At 40.3% G+C, this 22,081-nt stretch overlaps 2 protein-coding genes, 2 long non-coding RNA genes and 1 other non-coding gene across 7 annotated transcripts in view; 3 read left to right on the top strand and 2 right to left on the bottom strand.

Annotated features, from left to right (window-relative positions):
• The window catches only part of LOC135943900 (uncharacterized), a 61,080-nt gene that overhangs the window by 14,073 nt on the left and 24,926 nt on the right, over positions 1–22,081 (top strand). The window contains exon 5 of the mRNA XM_065490569.1: positions 21,966–21,999. Coding sequence (XP_065346641.1) covers positions 21,966–21,999 — 34 coding nt within the window. The remainder of the gene's footprint in view (positions 1–21,965; positions 22,000–22,081) is intronic.
• On the bottom strand, positions 58–9,075 carry LOC135944329 (uncharacterized). Of its 2 annotated transcripts, none has more exons than XR_010575314.1 (5): positions 8,987–9,075; positions 911–1,003; positions 368–431; positions 236–314; positions 58–186 (listed from the first exon to the last, which is right to left on the bottom strand). It is a non-coding gene; the product is annotated as an uncharacterized LOC135944329 (long non-coding RNA). The 2 variants fall into 2 exon arrangements; XR_010575313.1 differs by lacking the exon at positions 8,987–9,075 and adding an exon at positions 2,074–2,599.
• Positions 9,441–9,559, top strand: LOC135944824 (5S ribosomal RNA). The gene has a single exon (XR_010575370.1). It is a non-coding gene; the product is annotated as a 5S ribosomal RNA (ribosomal RNA).
• LOC135943624 (uncharacterized) lies at positions 10,547–12,512 on the top strand. 2 transcript variants are annotated; one of them, XM_065490266.1, is made up of 5 exons: positions 10,547–10,753; positions 11,089–11,172; positions 11,229–11,354; positions 11,764–11,949; positions 12,179–12,512. In XM_065490266.1, the coding sequence occupies exons 3-5, from the start codon at positions 11,301–11,303 to the stop codon at positions 12,299–12,301; spliced, it is 363 nt and encodes a 120-aa protein (XP_065346338.1). In that variant the 5' UTR covers positions 10,547–10,753; positions 11,089–11,172; positions 11,229–11,300; the 3' UTR covers positions 12,302–12,512. The 2 variants fall into 2 exon arrangements, with proteins under 2 accessions (XP_065346338.1, XP_065346337.1); XM_065490265.1 differs by having other exon boundaries at positions 11,764–12,000.
• Positions 12,864–15,164, bottom strand: LOC135942252 (uncharacterized). The gene is made up of 3 exons (XR_010575066.1): positions 14,017–15,164; positions 13,778–13,956; positions 12,864–13,376 (listed from the first exon to the last, which is right to left on the bottom strand). It is a non-coding gene; the product is annotated as an uncharacterized LOC135942252 (long non-coding RNA).

Here is a 22,081-nt window from a genome sequence, read left to right as displayed (position 1 = left end):
CGCAAGAGCTTTTCCTGGCTGCTGATGAGATCGACCAAATTTTCCTTTTCTGGTCTATAAAGGCTGCGGAAATTGCAGTTTCGGTTCTTTCCAAATGTCGCTTCCAGGTTCTCTACGTCTCGCGCATCACAGTTTCGTAATTTCGTCGTGTTTTTGAAATCGTAATGGACGACAAGAACAAACACGCTGTAAAGAATAATGTGTTTAAAGCGAAATGGCTTTTATTAAAATTTACTTGTTTGCATTTTGTTTGCCTGATTCGAACTGAAAGAAACCAAGATTCGCTGGACCTTTTGGATGACCTTGAGCCTCACCTGGAAAATGGGTGATTTGCCGTTAGGTTCAAAATTAGTTAGGAAAAAATTACCTTGTCTTAAAATCTCCTCCATCTCATCCGTAGTTTGATGTTTATCCAAAATCTAAGTCCTTTTCTGTGAAGTGAATTTTGGACGTTAAATAAATTCCAAATGAAATGGCTAATTCATTTTTAAGAACGGCACTTGTTGCAATTTGAAAAGGCCCGGTTAGTCTTTGAATGTGGCCGCTTTTTCTGACTTTTTACGCCTGAATACTTAAAATACTACTCAGTTCAAAATGATTAAACCCTGGCTCGTTCTTTTCGCTCTTGTAAAAACGTTTTTCTAACCTTCATTTTTGTATGTACACATGCTGTCAAACAATGACAATCTTTAATACACACAACAGTCACATCTCATTGTTAGACGATTAAAAATAATATTATCAAGAAAAAGGACACGAAAAAATTAAAATGGATGAGGATTCATGCAGCCGCCGAGTCGATGTGACGTGCGTCGTCATCGAGGGAGACGAATTGGTTTCTGTCCCTAATTTTGTGTAGGTCGTTCATTGAAACTTACCGTTTTAACGAAAATTAAAATTTCACAGTTACCTTCGCCATCTGGATCTGGAGTGAGCCTCTTTCTTTTGATTCGCGGAAGCATACAACACGACAGCCTCTCCAAAATTAAAGCTGCAGCTCAATCTGAAAAAAAAACATTCAAAATAGGAGAATTGTTTGTACCCAAGAGGCCTGACGGGGCATTGCTACTCCGCGTTCAAAGGCATATCTCAGGGGTAGTTGGCCATAGGTCGGGTGGAATTTTTTTCCTTGGTTTCAGGGTATAGGAGAAACTCCGAGCGGATGGTCGAAAAATTGAAACTCTTATTAAATCCTATATGGGACACAAAGTTTGATTCAAATATCCAAAAATTGCCTTAAAAATCAAGCTGCTCGCCTCCTGTTTTTTATTTTATTTTATTTATTAAAACACATTTTTTTCTCTAAAAATTGGTGAAGCCGGGGTATGTGCGTCTGGTGCATTATCTTCCGGGGTCTAATAGACGTGTTTTTGGCCGAAATCGCTAGCAAGATTAATAAACCAAAAAACTAGATTTTTTGCTGACTTTTCGGCACCAATGAAACCCAAATGTTCGGAGCCAAAGTGGTCTAAATCGCCCCCCAGTTGTGAATGACGTCACAAACGGCACGCGCCCTGTGTGAGGCGAGAGTGCGACAGAGGAGTTAAGTGCTGTGAACCTACGGCCGGCTTGGTTTCGGTGACCTCTGCACCTGAACCTGAACCTTGGGCCGAGTGCTGGCAGCCCCTCAGATTAGGTTAAATCGAAACAGCAACTCAATTCTAAAAAGAGCAAGGCTTGATTTGAACCGCTTTTAGAGAAAAATATTTAATCTTAAATATTAATTTTGATTCGTTGATGTGAGAGTCGCGACGGGCACGTGGCAGCGATTGCTCCAATTGACATCACTGCAACCAACAAAAAGTCCTACTTGATTATTTCAAGTTGGGCGTGTTTGTGATTAAGGCAGCGGGCGCAAATAGGTCGACTGCGAGTGCAAAAACCGAGGAAAATGGATGAATTTTAACCCTTTCGGCGCAAATCTGCCTTTTCTAATTATTATTATTTTTTTTTAACTGCGGACTCTGCAAAAACAGTGGATTTTAATATTGGGACTAGCGTATAGTTTGTCGGCGACGCCTTACGATTAGACAAAAGTCTTAATCATTATGACTCTCATAATATAATAGTTACCAGTGTAGAATGGAGGGGGTGCGCTGGCGTCCTCTCTCGAGGGAGCGCGGGATGCCACGCGAATTCACTCACTCGGCTCTGACTCACGAAAAATGAGCAGCCGCAACGCAAAGTGGCCTGCTGCCTTTCGCGGATCCGCCCTGAGTTGTGACGCTCTGCGGCCGGGCAAAGTGCGGCACCGAACGCAACCTAATTTTAAGACAGAAAAAGGCGAAATGGTTTAATAAAGTAAAAAAATGCAGTTCAGAAGAATTTGTAAAGTTAAGCATTGGAGAGATAACGAGCCAAAATAACCTTAAGAATTGTATTTTTAGTCAGAATTAATTAGAGTCTTCTTTTATTCCTAAAAAAGAGACCTGGAAATTTAATGTTGATCGTATTTCGACTTTTCTAACAAATTATAAATCGCACAGTTCGTGCCGATTGGAAGACTTGCAAGGAGAGAAAATATATATTCTGGTGTGGTAACAACTTTACTGAAACTCTTTCTTAGAGAGGCAAGCTGATGGCAAAACAGGCAATTGAATAATTTATTTAATCGCATACAAATTACCCTCGGTATTTTTAAAATACATATAATTTTTTTGCTCTTTTTATCCGTGTCGTCGGATCGGGAAGGGCGCGCACTGCACTCTGGCACGAATGCTGAATTCCGAGTGCGAATATCACCGCGAACGGATATTATTAGCGCACCAGGCCGCACGCAGGGACGCAGCCCACTCGAGGGCCACTTGCCTCCGCACCGAGGACTTTTTTTTTGAAACGCTAGACATTCGTGTCCCGTGAAGCCAAATCACAAAAGTGCTGGAAAGGTGCAAAGCAGCCCGTTGAGAAATTCGAGAATTTCAAGTCACTAAACTAACCACTTTTTGCCATCTCTGACGCATTGGGTAGCCAGAATTAGATCTCCCAACTGCTCAAATACCTCCCGTTGCTTTGACACTCCCGAGAATGCCGCTGAAGAATGCGAGCCAACGGGCTGGTTTTATCAATATTATTACTTGAAATTGTTCCAACACATAGAATACAGGATCGGTTCACGCTTTGGGGCCCGACAGGGGCGGGGGGTTTGGGAGGGGGATGTCTGCCAGTGCCAATGCTGCGACGGCTTCGACACTCGTCAAAATTCCGTAACTTTGCGAGCCAACGGGCTGGTTCAAGATCTACAAAGGCGCTGGAGGCCCTAGTGCTTCAAACCTTGAACCTGCTCTGGTTTTCGATTAAAAATAATTAATTGGTAAGCGAAGGAGCAAAAGAAGAAGTAGAAGAAAGAAAACTCTATTTTCTGGCCAGCTTTTGAAAGGTTTCAACTATAAAATTGTCAGCAGGCCCACTTGGGTTTCGGTTAAATTTCAAAACTGATGACTGAAAAATAATTTTCCTTGAAACGCACGCTTAATTAAAGCACTTTTTGATCTATATATTGGCAGAACAATAATAAACTGAAAAATGTGCCGATTATTCACTCTCCTCGAGCCATCAATGCCTGCTGTTGGTCGGCGAAACCGGTGACGCCGCGCGTGCAAGGAAAGTGTTAGTTGCTTCATTCTCTCGCGCTTTGCCTCTCTGCTCTTAATGCGCGGTGCCAGTGGTCTTTTTTGAACTGATGCGGGCTCGGAAGGGCCATTCTGTGCTTCATTTTAAGTAGTTCCATTCCAAATTTAGGCCATCTAATTGTTTTAATCACGCCGCGACAATCATTTATTTTATTTTTACTTTTGCCATTGCTAAAAAGAGTCAAAAGCTGCGGAAAATTAAATACACTTTTTTTAATACGTTAGCTCACATCAGTGATATCGTTTAATTTATAACACACTGACCTTAATTTTATTTGCTGGCCCAGTCCGACATAAAAATAGCTCGCCGTTATTGTAATGGCATTGACCCAGACCTAGACTTTTAGCAAAGTCTAGCTTTTGCTCTGTTGCCAAGCCAGAAGCCCTCACGGCTGCGTTTATTTTTTTTCCTTGCAGAAAAAAAATATAACCACCGCATTACAAAGAGGATTTTCGGCCTTCTCTAATGCTCATAAATTGATTGAAAATTTTTGAACGTCTCAAGTTTTACGTCACGAAATATTTGCCTGGTCCTTTTATCGAAAACAAGTTATTGGGCGACTGACTGTCTTTGGTGCGAGAGGTCGCAACCCTTTCCTCGTGGCAGTCTCTCCGGCACTCTTTTCCATTTTGCTGCACTATTTTACACTCGTAGTTCGCGCGGCGCGAATTATTAAAAACAAATAAATAAATGGACCAGGTGAAGGGGATAATATCCATGTTATGGGAATCACAATTATTGCCTAATTTACAACAAATTCATTAAACCTTTGTTTCCCAAAGTGCGCAGGGAGAGGCAAGCTGACAGCAAAACATGCATTATATATCAGTGGCCGCGAATAAAAATTAATTTATTTGCAGCGCGACGCAAAATAGCATCCAAATGTTAGACTTTCCTGCGCGGCGATGTCACGGCGGGATAATAAATTCCAAGGCCAGCTCTATCAGACGGACAATTTTGCAAGTCGGACCCAATATATGAAAAGTGTAACACATTTTTTGGGAAAAAAACAATAAATTGGTTCCGTCCGAACACTATTTAAAAATCAAGCGACTTATGTGCGCGTGCCCCCTTTGTTCTCTTGCTTTTATTTGATATATAGCAACGAGTCAGACTTTTTATCGCTGCCTACGTTTGTCCGCATCAATTGTTTCGTGGCCGAGCAACTTCCCTCTCGCGGCGACTCGTCTCAATAAAAAACCAAGCCGCCGGAATAAAAAGCACTCGCATTTTTTTTTAATTATTCCGCTGGGACAGTCTTAACCTCTTTAAAAGAGCGTCCCTTTGCCTGTTTCCATCCGAACTCTGCGGTTCTAAGTGAAACATAAAAAGTGGCCGATTTTTGTGATAGGCCAAACAATTTTCAACTCTATTTTTTACATTTTAAAGTTCATCTCAGGTGGCAAGAGCAGCAAAGGGTGTATGGAGCCATTTTTTTAAGAGAGGAGAGAAGTGATAAAAGCGTGTTGCAGTCGGATTTTGGCGGATTGCGCGAGTGAATTACCCGCTGTGTCGATTGATATATAACAAGCATTTCTCACAGATGAAATTAAATGTGCTCTCCTTGCTTAAAAATAACATACAGACAAGTGCAAATATTGCGAGGAAGGCAAAAACTTGACGCGGCACAAATTGCAAAGACAAAAAACTCTCCATGTGGAAGCGAACAGCTGCGGCTTCGCGATAATTTCTCCGCGAAGGAGCTGCAGGAGAGCCGGAAACCGAGACCAATTCGGTGCGAGCCAAATAGACAAACGTAGAGTTGCTTGATTTCTTTCTAAATTTGTCAACCCTCCCGGTGAACCCCAGTTTGCAATTAATAATTTGTGAAGAGCCAAAAATATTCACGAGCTGATTTTCTTGGCCAGGGGCTGAAAAGTGTCGTGAAAAACAGGATTGTTGGTGCCACTCGGCCGGCCTTATTGTTCCTCCACAATTAAAATTCCAAATGTATGCATCGATTCCTTTTTTCTTTTCTTTTCTCCGCACGTCCGCCGAAAATGGCTCTAAAGGAAATATATGGCTGTGGCCGCGTTTTTTCCAAACTGATTGTGTTCGGTCAAATAATTTTCAACTCGATTATTCGCATTTTAAAATTTAATTTCAGCAAGCAACGGCAAAGATTCGTGCTAAAAGCGTTTCTGCAGCCGAATTTTGTAGAGATAAAGCGGATCAATTTGATGTTAAACAATAATTAATGAGAGGCGAAGCGCGGACACGGCGGCGATTGCTCCAATTGACGTCACAGCAGCGATCAAACTTTATTTATTTATTTCTGACTGTGTGACGGAGCGAATAAGTCGACTGCGAGTGCAAATCTGGCTGCATTTCTAATTCTTTTTCTTTCCAGCTGTGTCAATGAGAACGCAATGGTCGCGGCGGCCAACGGGAAAGCAAAAGCACTCCCCGTTTTTTTTTAATTTTAGGTCGAACTCTGACTTGGCGAAGAGGCTCTGTTGGCCGGCTTTTGAAAGGTTTTTGTCAGGAATTTCAAATCTGAAGGCTGGAAAATGATTTTCCTTGTTAATTAAAGAACTTTTTAACCTCATTTTGGCAGAATAAATGTAAATTTAAAAATCTGCCGATCGCTTGCCTCTCCTTGAACATGGACGCGTGCTTTTTAATTACACATTCTGCACAATTTCAGTATGCGCGAGTTAATTTTTAGAGAAAAGAAATTGTTGATCAAGCAACACTTATAATTGGAATGAAAATAGTCTCAGTTTCCAATTTGCTCGCGATTTGCAAGAGGAAGAGCAGAGCAGACGAGAGGCCCCGCAAGGAAAGTGTTGCTTCTCTCTCGTGCGCTTTTCGCCTCTCTTAAATGCGGTGCCGGTGGATGCTTTTTTTAGAACGGCGCGGATGCAAAAGGCTACTCTGCGCTTAATTTCGTTTCGCATATAATATCAATATTGGCCATCTAATTCTTTTAATTATACTGATAATATTTTGATGTAAAACACAGTCTGCTTAATTTATTTGTTGGCCCAGCCTGACAAAAAATAACTAACATTCAAATGGCGCTGGCAGTGACCCAGACGTAGACTTTTTCCTCTGTTGCCAAGCATATTCTCAGAGGCCCTCTCACTTTTTTCCATGCAGAAAATAACCACCACTATAAAGAGGATTTGCGCTCTTCTTAACTGCTCATAAATGGATTAATTCAAAATAATATCATTCTTTGCCTGTTTAACCCTTTGGTTTAACGCGTGGTGCAATAAATATTTCTGCTCGCTCTCAAACACAACCTTTTGTGTATCGAAACTAAGCTTAGACCAATTGAATTATAAAAATCACGCATAAAATATAATTAAAGCAGGCAAATGAGTCTCTCTTCAGTTCGAACGTGCGGACGGGCTCTGAGAGAAAACGTTTCTCCGGCTGCACGGACTAAAAGGGCAATTTTTAAGTTTATTTGAATGTGGCCGAAATAATTGCGCTTACATAAAATTCATTATTTTACGTCTCAAGTTTAGTTTTTAAATTAGAAATTGATTTTCTTGGGGTACTTTTAATCTCTTAAGAGATTAAAAGAGAAAATCCTAATGAGGAGCCAATGCCACACAAAGAATATCAAAAGAGCTTTAATATAGTACATTGTTGCCTCAAATTTTTTAAACTTATTTAGAAACCTGGTGAAAAGTTGAGAATGTGAAACTTTTTTCTTCTTTAGCAAAGATTTTATTTTCAGTAGGTTAATTGGTGAGATAAATTAATTAATTAATGGCTGAAATAAGTTCTCAAATTATTTTTTTTTCACACAAATTTCCTGTTTTGTAAATAAAACGGTATTAAGGAATCACACAGCTTCGGAAAATATATTTAGCCACCATTTTTTTCATGTGCAGGAATTTAAAATTTGCTTTTTTTGGTGCTTCCTGATCCGGCAAGTAGTTGAGTAGCGAGTGTTGGAAAACTTACCAAAAGAGTGAAAAAGGTCCGTCCTTCCTTCTGGTTTGGCTAATTTTTTGCTCTGATCGCTTTTGACTTACGCGTGCGCCTGCCTCCTTATCTCTCTTGCTTTTTATCGCTGCTCGCGTTTGTCCGTCGAGTGGCAAACAGTCGCTGCGCGCGAGTGTGCTCTAGCAAAAAGCAGCTTCTTTCCCTCTCGCGGCGCCTCGCACAAATAAAAAACACGACCCGGAAAGAACTCGCAGCCACACGCGCGCCCTCTCATTTTTGCAAACCAACTCATGCCTAAAGCTTTTTGCAAATTTGCAAAACAGGCTTGTAACAAGGCTAAAGAACTCTAATTTTAGCATTTTTATCCATCCACATCTGGCCCTTTTTTGTAATGTATGGCGCACGTCACAATTGAGCAAATAAATATTTCTGTTGACCCACAAACACAAACCTTCTGCATCCAAAACTAAGCTTATACCAATTGAATAATAAAAATCAGCAATAAAAATGTAATTAAATTGCCTTTTCTTGTTGCATGTGTGGTTCGAGAGGAAATTAATTAGCTTTTCCTCCACTCGCACGGCTTCAGCTCTGGTCGCATTATTTTTACAAATTCATTTTTAGCAATTTACACCTCCGAGTTGCCGTAAAAGCAATATAAAAATTTTACGCGTCAAGGTGAGACTCTTTAAAAAGTCTTAATTTCGGTAAAACTCGATTAATCTCCAAAATAGATTTTCTTTTCGCTCCGAACTGAATCGGAAAAATTCACCGATGTCGAGAATTTAGCTCCTCTACGTTTAAAGGGCGATTAATTATTATTTTTCACTTACTTTTGATCGCGGCTGCGGCACCCAAACGCTATCAGTGTCTGTCGATGAGTGAGAAGTGAGACTTTCAACGCCTGCTGCTCACGAGCATTAATAGTTAGACTTTCGCAGCGAGTTGACGTCACCAAATGTTTTTGACTATCGATATAAATCGATATATATCGTCTGAAAAATATCGATGTTAAAATATCGTCCTAGGGGCGGATCACGGCAACGCAACCTTGAGAAAAAATGGCAACGCTGGGCATAAGGCTTGCATTGCACAGCGTTTCAAGGTCGAGCTAAAAAACGGTGCCGTGATCCGCCCCCTATATAACCAATGTAAAGCTACAAAAAATCGATAAATGTCGTCTGAAAAAACATCGATATTAAAAATCGATTTTTATTTGACCATTTCTACGGCCCAGACTCGCGCTACATGGTTATGCAACTTGACATTACATAGGAACTTAAATATCAGGTCGGCAATTTGCCTCTGAATACAAAAATAACTCGATGTCACGCGGGACTCACTTCACCCCGCGCCATGCGGCTGACGCCGCCGCACTTTGGGGGCCTTTTTCGGGGTTTTTGGGTGGCGACAGGGGGAGCGCTGGGTGTTTTACCACAATTCAGAACCCTACCTGCTACTGGGACTGCATTTCGGGCGTCAGGGCACTCCTTTTCGAACTTTAATCTGGCACTACTTTCTTGAAGATGTGGTCCACCTCGCCGGCTGGCGTGACTGCCTCTTTTGTTTTTTTGCACACGGTGAATTTCCCGCGTCTGGCTAGATGGCGTCGGAGCTTGCCAGGCGCGGGAAACGCGGTCGTGCAATCGCAGCCGAACGCGACCTCTCATTTCCACAAATCAACTCAACTTAAAAATATTCGAAAATTTGGTACGCTTATTGTGGCTACAAATTTTTATTCATCCCCTTAAGTTTTAATTATTCCGCTCTGATTTAAAAAGGAGCAGTAATAATTGTTATTGCTGTGGTGCCCGCGCTTTACGATTCTCCTGCCACCTATCGGTTAATCAAGAAATATAATCTCAAGAAATTATTACATATATAGCTTTTCTTATCTTGGTTGTTGTGTCTACGACCACATCACGTTGAAAACACCGGTTCTCGTCCGATCACCGAAGTTAAGCAACATTGAGTGCAGTCAGTACTTGGATGGGTGACCGCCTGGGAACACTGCATGTCGTAGACGCATTTCACTTTTTGCTAATCGGCATTTTAAAATTTAATTTTCATCTTAAAAATTCGTTTTATTTATTTTTAGGTGCAATTCAAAGCTTTCAGGAGGTTTATTAAAATTAATTATTTATCAAATAGCGAGATTTATTTTTTATCCTCAAGCACAAAAGACACTCACGCAGTCACTCTCGGACAAAGAAAAATAAACAAAATTGCTCATCGACGCAACGATTCCGTCCGGAGTCGGGAAAAGTGCTTTTAAATCGGGTTTGCCCTGCTCGTTCTTCATCCCCTGCATCAGCACCCCGTTCGGAGTCTACAAATTGATGATTTTTGTTGATTTTCGGACTGCCAGCCAGCTGTCCGAATTTGTTTAAATTTATTTATCCCGACAGTGCGCAATAATGGCCTTTTTTCGTCTCTCCTCTCGTCTTTTTATTCCAGCTGCCGCTTCATTTTTCTCTCTCCTGCCAAATGCCAATCTCCACTCGGAGCACACAAATAAGCGAGATAAGGCAAAAGCGGCCTTGGCGCTTACTCAACTTCTTTCCAATCAACGTCAAACATTTAGCGGGTAATTTTTATTTCGCATCAAAATAATTGGATCAAATATCAAGTTTCCTCATCTCCGATAATCGCTTCCCAGTCCATTCAAAAATTATTACCATCTCTCACTCAGCAAAGCCCATTTTCATTCAGGAAAATTTGTGTAATTTTTTATTTACTTTGAAAGTTGCATGGTTCGATTCTTGCCTTTTTTATTTAATTTTTACGACCGCTCCTTTAACTTCTCGTCTTCTTATTGTTAGAAAATGACGCGATCGACACGAACATGACACCTTCTCCATTGAAAACAAACGTGGTCTTCGCGCCCAAAGTGTTCGAATTGCATGACGTCACAGTTCTTGCCAAGCTGCAGGAAACTCTGGCAGTTGCCACGCGAGGGCAGCACCTCTCACCCACACGGCCACACCCACTGCTCTATTTTCTTCTTCACGGCCAGCAGAGCAGCTGATTTAGCCCGTGTTTGTGTTTACGTCTCGCGTTTTGCACAGGATCGGCGGCGATGCAGCGGCTGTTGCAGTCGTCGGCGCCGCTGTCGGCGCCGCCGGACAAGGCCACGCTCTGCAAGCTGCGGGAAAAGAGCGCCGACACGTTGAGCAAGTGCGAGAAGGCGCTCGAGAACTGCGCCAATGACAACGCCAAGGTATTAAAAAAACCTTAAATTCGCACCTGCGGAAATTTAAAGGGCCCTTCGACCCTTCAGGGCGCACCTTCAAACTGATTCAGGGCTGGGTGAAATTTTTATTATCTGCGGTGTGGTTAGAATTTAAAAATTGTGGATTTCAAGGGGGACATTTTTTTAAATTTAATTCCGCTTCCTTGATATCTATTTAAATTTTGTTAATTTTAACATTTATAAGCAAAGGAATGATTATTTTTAAATGAATGGAAAATTTGAGAACCATTACAATTTTTACCAGGTTTAAATCTCAAAGGAATTTAATTTTTCCATAAAATAATTACCTTTTGACCTTTCAGGTGGTACCTTGAGGACCGCGAGCAATACCCGCCGGTGATCAGCGGCTCTCCCTGGCGGTGCAAGGTCTTTTAAGAATAAAAAAGGTGCGTTTTAGCCTAACCCTGAATTTCCACATTTTAATTTTTGAAATAAAATTCAGGTTCGCGGAGAGTATTATTTGTGCTCGGTGAATAATTCCGCTGGCGAGGAGACGGTGCAGGTGGCGCCGACAATGCCGCCAGCCCCAGCATCAGGTCGTCGACGTCAGAAAGGCGGCCGTGTTCAGGTGAGAACAGTTCCATTAAATTTAAATTATAATAAAAAAAATGTCGATCTTGGCATTTTAAAATTTATATTTTAATTAAATAAACGTATTTGGCTGGTTTAAAATCATTTTAACCAGGTATCAGGGTGAAATTAAACCACCTTTCAAAATATCAGACCTCTCTTTTTCTCAGGGACCCTTTTATAAGGGTTTAAAAACGCTAATTTGATTGATTTCGAGGCCAAAAAATATTTCAAATTTTAACTGAATTAAATTTTTTTCATAGCCTTTTTTGATCTGAAACCTTTTGGGGTTAAATATCAGGGTGTTTTTTTCTCCAGCTGATCGAAATCTCGATTTATCAGGTGTTAAAATTGCCAAAACAAAGTAAATTAAATAATGACCCTGAAAAAGAATTGTTTATTTACAGACACGTGAGCGTAGCCATTGCGTGAGGAGGTCGCTGGTTGGATTGGAGGTTGCCGTTGTTTGGTGTGGAGAAATGGACACCCTGGGCAGCGACTCGGAGGTGGAGCAGCAGCACCGCGACTCCTCGTCGTCGTCCGAGACGTCAGTGTCGAGCGGCCGCAAGTCGTACCCTTCGCTGAAGGGTCAGGTGCGCACCTCCAGCCACTACAAGCTAACAATTCCCCGACCTGGCATCAGGGTAAAGACCTGAGAGTTTTTAAATTGTTCAAAATTTGATTTGTAGCTCTTTTTATTTAATTATTTTTGCAAACGAATCCTCTATATTCCCTGAGTCAGGGTAGGATGTTTTTATCGGCATCTATGGCCTCACCTGGTTTGAGGGTGGTTTCGATTTTAATTCTGGACTCGTGTTGCAGTGTCTTGGCGTCGAAGCGGGCGTCGGGCCGCTTCTCCGACTCGCAGCTGAAAGCCGAGCGCCACTTCGCCTCTCACCTCGACAGGGACACCACCTTCCAAACCAACGTCCGGCCATTGTCTGAGATTCGCTACCCCCTCCCGTACTTAAATAAAATTTTTTACTGACAAAAATCTCGAATTTTCTTTATTTTATCAACCGAATTAACCCGCTATTCTTTTAATTAATAATAATCAAACATCTCGGCTGCGCTGCTGCAACACTCCCTCTCGCAGCTGCTTCAGTTTTGGGATTGTTTTATACGAATTTTTAGAATTTGGAATAAAATTTGAGAATCGTAGCACACAAACTGAAAAGGTTTACCAGGCGGAGGAATCGTTTCGGCACATCAGTTGGCGAATAAAGCGAATTTTAGTCTTTCTCTTCCGCGGCAAAGGTGCAGCCGCAACCTACACATTCGCCTGACATTTGGCATTTTTTATAATCAAGATTTATTTTAAAAACTTAAATTTGACCTATTTAATTTTAAATTGCCTCAAATCTTAGAAATTGGCACAGCATAGTTTTATTTTGAAAGAGACTCAAAGAGGAAAATTAAATTCAGTTACCTCTAACTTTGAAGTGTTTATTTTTTTATTAATTAAAAATCATGCTATGTTCCCATTGAAAGTGTCGATGGTAATTAATTAAGCGTTTATCTAAATTCTTTAATACACACGTATTTATTTGTATTGATCAATTTAACAACCGGATTTTAGCTGTAATTTGTGATTTCCTTCCTTGAAACATGACAAACTTGCATTTTTAGCTGGAAAATTATCTAAAATTTAATTACGTGTGTAATCAAAGAGATCTCAAATCTAAAAACACCAATTTTAAAAATAAATTTAAGAAATAGCCAAAAAAATTGATATACTGACGACCTTTGACAGGTTACCGCACCCTGAGATCGATTCCAGTGAAACTTTTCGCGATTTGTTCAACATCCGCTCACGGTTTTTTCGACATAATTCAAAAGAAGCGAAGCAAAAACGCGTGCGGCGCGAATGTCTCGACGAGGCGCCCGCCGGACCGGAGGTCTGTCTGCTGAGGACGTGTCGAGCCGGATCGGAGGGCCCAAAGGCTGCTTCCTGCTTCTGCCGATCAGGGTCAACCCTCGACAGGTCAGCGAGCTCCTCACGCAACAGCTAACCACGTGTCTGCAAATAAATAAAAACATTAAGGGATGATTTTGAATTTTCTTTCCAAATTGCGCTATTTTGGCAAATTTAACACCTTAAAAATCCAGTTCTCGGTTACTTAGAAAGATGTAAATTATTTTTGCAAAATAAAAACACCCTGGGATGAAACTCGTAAGGTTTCAAACCTGTCAGGTTGTTGTAAAAAATTTTATTCACAGTTGAATATTGTGAAAAATTAAATTTTTTGCTTTCACTCGAACCAAATGTGTTTTTAAACCCTTATCAAAGGGTCTGTTAGAAAAAGCTATGGTCTTAAATATTTTAGAATGGTTAAATGCACCCTGATATCAGGTTATTAAACCAACTAGATTTAAATACTAATTTAAAAATTGCCAAAAATGACATTTTTTTATTTTTACCAAAAAATATTGTCACCTGAACGTCCTGAACACGGCCGCCTCTCCGACGTCGATAACCTGGTGCTGAGGCTGGACACGTGGGTCGACCCTGTACTCAGCGCCACCTGCAATTTTAACGTCTCCTCGCCAGCCGAATTTTTCACCCAGCACAAATATTTTCCGCGATCCTCCAGACAAACCTGAAAGTGAATTTTATTTTTTAAAATTAAAAGGAAATTCAGGGTCAGGGTAAAACGCACCTTTGAGATTCTTAAAAGACCTGGCGCCACCAGGGAGAACCGCTGATCACCGCGGCAGCAATTGCTCGCGGTCGTCAGGGTACCAACTGAAAGGTAAAAAAGAAATTATTTTAAGGAAAATTAAATGCCCTGAGAAAAAAATAGATGGATAGAGAATTTGTTGGCAGGTGGCAAGACCCAAGAGTCGTGTGTGAAGTGTTTCCGCAGCCGAATTTTGCCAAATTTCCAGTTCTAATAAAAATTATTCACTGCTAAAAATTGGCCAATTACACGCGGGAACTTTTCAGCTGCGGTCGTCGCTCAGCTTAATTTGTTGCAGCCTCAATTTGGCGATTTTCACCTGGACGTTGTTGGCCCTTGACCGGCCTCAGCACCAGGTCGTTGATGTCGGAAAGGCGGCCGTCTTCAGGTGAGAAAATTTTTATTTAAATAAGGAAGAATTAAACAATTTTAAAATGTTGGTTTGAAATAATATTAACCTGATATCAGGGTGCATTTTAACCTTTCTACGACATTTTAGACCTCGAATTATCTACGGGCCTCTTTTGTAAGGGTTTAAAATTTAGTAACGCTCGTTTTTTTCATGTCGAGGTGAAAAAAAATTATTTTTTATAAATTAAATACTGAATTAAAATTTTCTTAACAACCTAGGTGACAGATCTGAAATCTTTTGGGTTTAATCTCAGGGTGTTTTTATCCAGCAAAGCAAGTTTTAAACTTTCTGAGTAATCAAAAAACCGGATGGATAAGGCAAGTTGGAAAGAAAATAAAAAATTGGCCCTGAAAAAATATTTATTTGCGCGAGGAGGTCGCCGACCTGACGAGGGTTGCCGTTGATTGGCAGAAAAGCAGGAGGTAAAGCAAGGTGCAGAGAAAAGAACAACCTGGGCAGCGCGCGATTCGGAGGCGACTCCACCACGTCCTCCGAGGCGTCGGTGTCGAGCGGCCGCAAGCCGTACCCTTCGCGCAAGCACAAGCCAAAGGGCCAGGTCGCCGCCAAGCACCAGGTGTGCACCTCCAGCGACTACAAGCTAACAATTCCCCGACTTCATCAGGGTTAAGACCCTGAGTTTGTTAATTGTTCAGAATTTTATATCTATTCTTTTTTTTAAATATTCCTTAAAATGCTCTGAGTCCGGTTAGGCTGTTTTTAAAAATTTCGTTTGTAGTTGGTTTCGGTTAAAATTTTTGACTCGTGTTTCAGTGCTGTGGCATGCGCGCGGGTACAGCAGTGGCGTCGTGCCGCTTCTCCGACTCGCGCCACGAGCTGAGAGCCGAGCGAGGCCGAGTGCCACCTTCAGGGACACCACCTTCCAAAGCAACGTCTAGCCATTGTCTGCGATTTGCCGCCCTTACCGACCCCTAATTCATTTTATTAATTCACTTTATTTAATTTGGACGAGAAAATAATCAAACAGCATAGGTTCTCGGCTGCTCTGCTTCTCTTGTTGCAGCAGCTTTTAAAAATTAACCCAAGGGTTTTTTTGAAAAATCTTAAAAATACAAACATCAATTTAAAAATGAATTTAAGAACAAGCTAAAAAAATTGAAATACTGACGACCTTTGAGATCGATTTTAGTGCAACTTTTCGCAATTTTTCAACATCCGCTCAAATTGTGTTCTACCAATCAAAACAGCGAATCAATATTAAGAAAATTTAGCAATCCTTTCACCTTAAAGATTGCTTTAAAAACTATTATTTGGCATTTATTAATTTCAAGAATTCAAAGCGTGTGGTTGAGACTTTTTATAAATGGAAAAAAAATGGTAAAACTCGATTATTCTCCAAAATAGTTTTTTTTTCGTTAATCAGGAACACGCGATGCCTTGATTTTTGCTCCTCTAGGTTTAAAAGGCGATTGATTCTTAATTTCTCAATTACTTAATGATCGCGGCTGCGGCACTCGAACGCTTAACATAGTGCGACACTCACTTCCGCGGCAATTGACGTCAGCGGCCTTTTTTATTGCAATCACTGAGTGGCAGCCAGCCGCTCAGATTATTGGCTCTATCAACCGAAAGAGCGACTCAATTTAAAGAAAATATTAATTTTACTTCTGCCTTAAAAAGGCCAAAAGCTAGCTTTTTACCGCCTGAATAGATAAATCGTGCTAAATTGGTTGAATTTCATCTTAAATAATATTTATGCAGTCCCTAAATATGCGCAACGAGAGGAACAAATTTTTAAATAGTGTAAATTCTCAAATTAAATTACCCACTCAAGCCAATATTTCGAATATTTTAATAAACATTCACGGAGGAAGAAAACCCTGGTGCACAAAATCAACTGATCTATTATTAATTAATTGTTTGCCTATTACGCTAAAGTAATTGAACACAAATTTTTATATTAATAAATTTTATAGAAAAATATTGATGACAAAAAATGCTTTGATGATGGCAGTGCACATTCTCTTTGGGAAAATTGGTTTTCTCGAAATTTTCTCATGTGGCCAGAGGTGGAGGGAAAAAAGGAAGCCCATTCCTTGCGACATCCTTTTGCGACACCGCGAGTGCTCTTTTGCAATCGAAACTCGCAAACTCATTAGCTTGCTGCTGCAATTTTCCAACTGCAGGCTGATGGAACAAGCAAAAGGCGATTCTCAGCCAAAACCCTACTGAGTTTTGTTTTCCTAGAGAAACTTTTTTAAAGATGATGGCAAAACCGGCAATAAATTAAAGTTTTTTCAATCGCAAAAATTCTCCACTGGATTTAGAAAATATGTTAATTTTTACTAACGTTAGTATGTGATAAATATTTTTGTAATCGCGAATTTCAAGCGGCTGATTGTGAGAAACGGAATCAGTTTATTTATTTTGCTCGCCAAATTGAGCCTCGAATAAAATAAATTTATTTCCAGCGCGACGCGATAACATTAAAATTCCTGCTGTCGTGTCGAGGGCCGATAATAATTTCGAAGGCCGATCTTTTCCTCAGCCTACAATTTCGTAGCTCACATCGACTATTCTCCATATGAAATGGTCTCATTAATTCCGTTGGGAATAATTCAATAAATTCTTTCAATAAATTTTGTAGTCATAATTTCTGGATATTCCTTTTCAGTACTAAAGCGCTTTTGAAAATGAGACACGGCTTCGGGAAATAAATTTGGGCTGAAATTTTGTTTCAATTTCTGGAATAATATTTAAAAAATCAATCCTTTTGGTGCTTTGAGGCTGTGCGTAATTAAAAATAATTCAGTTTTGCTGGAAAACTTACCAAAAGTGCCGAGTGCGAAGGGTGCAGCTCGACCCGTCTTTGCTTCTGACTTGTTTTCGCCTGCCTTCTTTTCTCTCTTGCTCTCAGCGAAGAGTCTGAGACTTTTTATCGCTTCCTGCGTTTGTCTATTCAACAGGCTGCTCGTGAGTGCGTGTGGTTTTCGATTAGCTTCCCTCTCTCGGCGCCTCGTCTAAATAAAAAAAAACCTCCTAGCCGAACGCGACCTCTCATTTTCGCTAATGAACTCAACCCCGCTGAACATGAAGCTTTTTCTACATTTCTCAGGCTTCAACTCCAATTTGAGCTTTTTTATCCATCCCCGTGAGTTCCTTTTTCTAACTATTCTGCTGCGACTGTGTTAATAATTGAAAAATAATAATAAAATAAATAAAAATGCTCCAAATTGGAGAATCGATCGTAACAATTTATTTATTTTGAGCAAGGGTGAGAATTTTTATAAATTAATTTGATTTTGGTAAAACTTGAATAATCTGTAAAATAGAATTATTTCTTTTCGATGCGAATTGAATGTGGAAGACTCACCGATGCCTTGAATTTAGTTCCTCTTAAGTTAAAATTGCGATAAATCTCACTTATGATGGCGGCAAACGCTATTTCAGTGTCCGATTGTGAATTTGAGATTTTCTGCGCCTGCTGCTCACAATGTTGTGCGACTTTCGCGGCGAGTGGACGTCAGCGCACTTTTTTAGTGCAAACAACAAGTGGCAGCCGCTCGAAGGCTAGCTTTTTACCGCCTTTGAAGGTAAAGCATGCCAAAATAATTAAATAATAATTACTGACTGACTGCACTCAATGCTTCTTAGCCACGGTAATTTCGCCATCAGCATTTCCAGTTTTAAATTTTTACAATATTTTCTATGAATATTTTGATAAAATTGTTAAAAATTCACGTCTTTTCGAATGTTTCCAAGACTTTGGCTGGTTTGAAAGATATTTTAAAACACTAAAAAATCGCTCTGATTTGGCACTAGCTTGGCCGCCGACGCCTAATTGTGAGTCGGACAAAAAGTATTGCTTTGTAATCAATTTCCAGTGTCGCGAACGAAGCGTCTCTCGTTTTCAATCGGGAGAGAGAGAGCGAGCGCGGAGATGCGGTGTTTGGATGCTGCAGCAGATGCGAGCCGAATTGCCTCTCGTCTCACGAAAAATGAGCAGCGGCAACGCAAAGTGGCTTGCTTCGCCTTTCCGCGTCGAGTAGTGATAATACATGTATGTATGTGAGCAGGAGTCTAACTGAAATACAGCCGCGCCTAAATTAATGTGGTTTCTGAATTCTGAACAAAAATACTCCGAATTCGACAGTGATTGTTATTTTTAGCAATTTATGCCTTCTTTTGCAACGAGGATTGCCTTTTAGTGATGTGTATTATAGTTTTAATTTTTTTAAATGGAATAGAGACTTAATTTTATGGTGAAACTGGATTAATCACCAAAAAAGGTTCTCTTTTCGACGCGAATAGAGTCGGGGAAACTGGCCGATGCCTTGAATTTTGCTCGTCTAGGTGGAAACGCGATTAATTTGTGTTTTGTCACTTACTTTTGATGGCGGCAGCCCGCGCACCCAAATCCCAAACGCCTTCTGTTCAGCTGTGAGCAAAATAGTTTGACTTCCGCGGACTTTTTTACTGCAGGAAACGAGGGGCAGCTGGTCAGATTACGATCTAGCTATCAAATCGGTGACTCAATTTTAAAAAAAATCAACCGCCCCCTGCTTATGTCGAAATGGTTGAATTTCAGCTTAAATATTAATTATTTTATATGCAGTCCGTAAACGCACAATGAACGGAAAATAATTAAAGAAGCGGTGATTCCATAACTGAATGCACTCAAACTTACTTAACTTGGAAAATTTTGCCTTAAGCACTCTCAAAATTTAAAATTTCGAACCCAACTGGGTCGCCAGCTTTACGAAAATTGTCAAAAATGCCAGTCTAATAAAATGTTTTTATAATTTCGTTGGTTTGAAGATACAGTTTAAAATATGTAGTAAAAAATTGCTCTTTATTGGCACTGGTTTGGTCGGTCGCCTAATTGTAAGTGAGACAAAAAGTCTACAAGTTTTCCAACAGCCTTGCTTTGTAATAAATTGCCAGTGTCGAATGAAGTGAATGCGCACCAACTTTTTGTCTCTCCCTCTTTTAATCAAGAGAATGAGAGAGCGCGGAGATGGTGTTTTTGGATCGGGCACCAGATGTCAGCCGAATTCACGACAAAAAAGCAGCCGCAACGATGTCGAGTTAAAAGCACAACTTGAGACGCTCCGGCCGGGCAAAGTGCCGCACCGAGCACGACAGCAAAAAAGGTGTAGATGTAAAGAGAAACATTTCTTTAAACAAAAAGACATAACAGAGACAATTAGCCAAAATCAATTCTTACAATGATATTTTTTGTGGTTAGATTAAATAGAGTCTTGGTATGTAATTGTTTATTTTAGTAAATTATTTTGATCCATCTCAAATTTACGATATCTTGCGCGTGGCACGATATTTTGGCTTGCACTTTGCTACATCACCCTGTTTTTAGGAATTAATTTAAAAAAACCTTTTTTCCTTCAATTCAACCCTGGCAGGCGATGACAAATTTGTGGCTGCAGTTTCTCTCTATACATTTGCTGGCGGAGTTTAGCTCTTGGGGGTTGGCGTCTTCGAGGGGTAGGGGGTTGCACCACGCCCACCTGCCGCAGCCGCCCGTGGCGCGCGGCCCGCCGTCCAGAATTAGTTGCAGTGGGCGTTGCTCGCGGCCCTGAAAAGCGCTCAAACTCGGACGCAGAGCCAAAAAGCAAGGGGAAAAAAATTGCATCAAAACTGCACGCTTTACTCCTACGATCCCTGGAAATACCTACCTTAGGTTTTTTAATTTAATTACGAGCAATTTTGAGAAAGGTTAAATTCTTCCCGCGGGCTGCGATCCGCTTTTCCTACTTCAAAATTCCGTTCTCGTCCATTAATGAAAGATTGGAAATTGGGATCTCAGTAATTTTGCATTTTGCTCTTAGATTTGTCATCCCGGCCTCTTATTAAAGTGTTTAAAAGGTTGTCATTTTTCCTGCATCACTCGAACCATTATTTCCATTTTTATTTTGCCACATTTTCTGTATTTTACAAACCCAATTGGATCGCCAAGTATAAAAAATTCAGAAAAAGCAACGTGCTAAAGTCTAGTTAAATGTTATTAATAATTTCGCATATTAAGAAAAGTACGTACTTTGAAATATTAAAAAATCGGTTTGTATTTTGTCCCTAGTTTGGTCGGTGAGGCCAAAGTGAGGCAAAAAGTCGAAAATTTTGAACAGTATAACTCTCAAATTATTACCAGTGTATTGAATGGAGTTACGCGCGTGCCGGCTTTTGCTCTCTCGCTTTGAGAGTGAGCGAGCGCCGAGATGCTGTTTGGATGGGTACCAAAAAAGATGCGAGGTGAATCGACATTTGGTCCTCTATAGACAATCGAGACCTGCAGCGGTTAAATTTTTGCTAATTGCGTTTCGACGACTCTAGCCAAATATAAGTTGCATAAATCGTGCCGGTTGGAAGGCGATTAATCTCTAAAAATCGAAGAGAGGCCGCACACAATTAAATAGATTGAATATCGCGACAAACTTATAACTTCAATATCACAATTTATTTCTTCTTCGAGTTTGAAGAATATTATTTAGGATACGCAAACAAATTTGCACAGTTTTTGTGACTGAGGCGCCGGTGTTTGAGGGAATCTGCGCCATTCCTGTCGAGAACGCAGGGCTCTCGATCCTCTCCACACCTTCGAAAGGTCGCTGTGTCTGGGCACCAGCCTTACCTGTTGACGCTGTCCACTCCAATGTTGGTGCCCGCGAGGTCCAATTGTCGCCACCAGGCCAACCAGAAGCTGCGATTTTTTAAATGAATAATGATTTTACGGAGATTTGAAGCCATCGTGAAGGCAACACGTTCTGATTGAGTAATTTATATTTTTTATGCTTGACAGTGTAAAATAAATAATTTAATCTTGCGCGCAGGGATTAAAATCGAAATTATCAACCCCTGCATGTGAGCATTGCCTTTCTGATTTTTAATTAAAATGTTTTGAGGGTTGGTGAACATGAGCTTGACGGCACTTCCTGTTCGCTTGGACCTTTCGAAGCGAGATTAAAATTTAATGCTACACTTTCCTCCTTAAACAAATTTATTATTTTTTTTGTACATTCCTCTTTCGCTCGGCTTTTTCATTCATTTTGTCAATTTTCAATCACTAGTTAGTACTCAGAAACAAAGTTGCTATTCATTGATTAATTATTAATTCAGAATTACGAGGAAATGAGAAGGCCAAAAGAAAAGCGGATGAAATTGCGGCCAGAAAGAGATTCTTTTCTCTCGTGCGGTGAGAGTGCAAAAAGGCTCGCGCGCTCTTCTTTGCGAGCTCAAAAAACGGAGAAATGTTTCCTCCTGTGGGATTTTCATGCAAATTTGAAAACCGAATGACCAGCTAGTTGGACGCTGCAAAAGGATTTCTAAATTTGCATAATGAACAAAAAATCGCACATTTTTTTTAAATTATATTTTTATTTATAAAATTAATATTTGAATGACAGGGAGGCATATAAAATAAATTCTGGTACAATTATTCGGCAAAATTACATGAAACGAAGCTTATCAGTTTTAATTAAATTTTAGTATTAGTCCTGGTTAATTTCAACAGTTAATTTAATTTTTACGTCTTTCTTGTTTTCAGCCGCGGAGACGTCGTTTCGGAGCCATAACTCCAGGTGAGTGTTTACCTATTTTAAATATTCTGTTTTTTACTTACAATCGGCCTCCAACGGCGATGGCCAAATTGATCGAAATGTG

The sequence above is a fragment of the Cloeon dipterum genome, chromosome 4, assembly GCF_949628265.1.
Source record: "Cloeon dipterum chromosome 4, ieCloDipt1.1, whole genome shotgun sequence".
NCBI classification, from domain to species: domain Eukaryota; kingdom Metazoa; phylum Arthropoda; class Insecta; order Ephemeroptera; family Baetidae; genus Cloeon; species Cloeon dipterum.
This window is presented reverse-complemented; position numbering and strand designations above follow the sequence as displayed.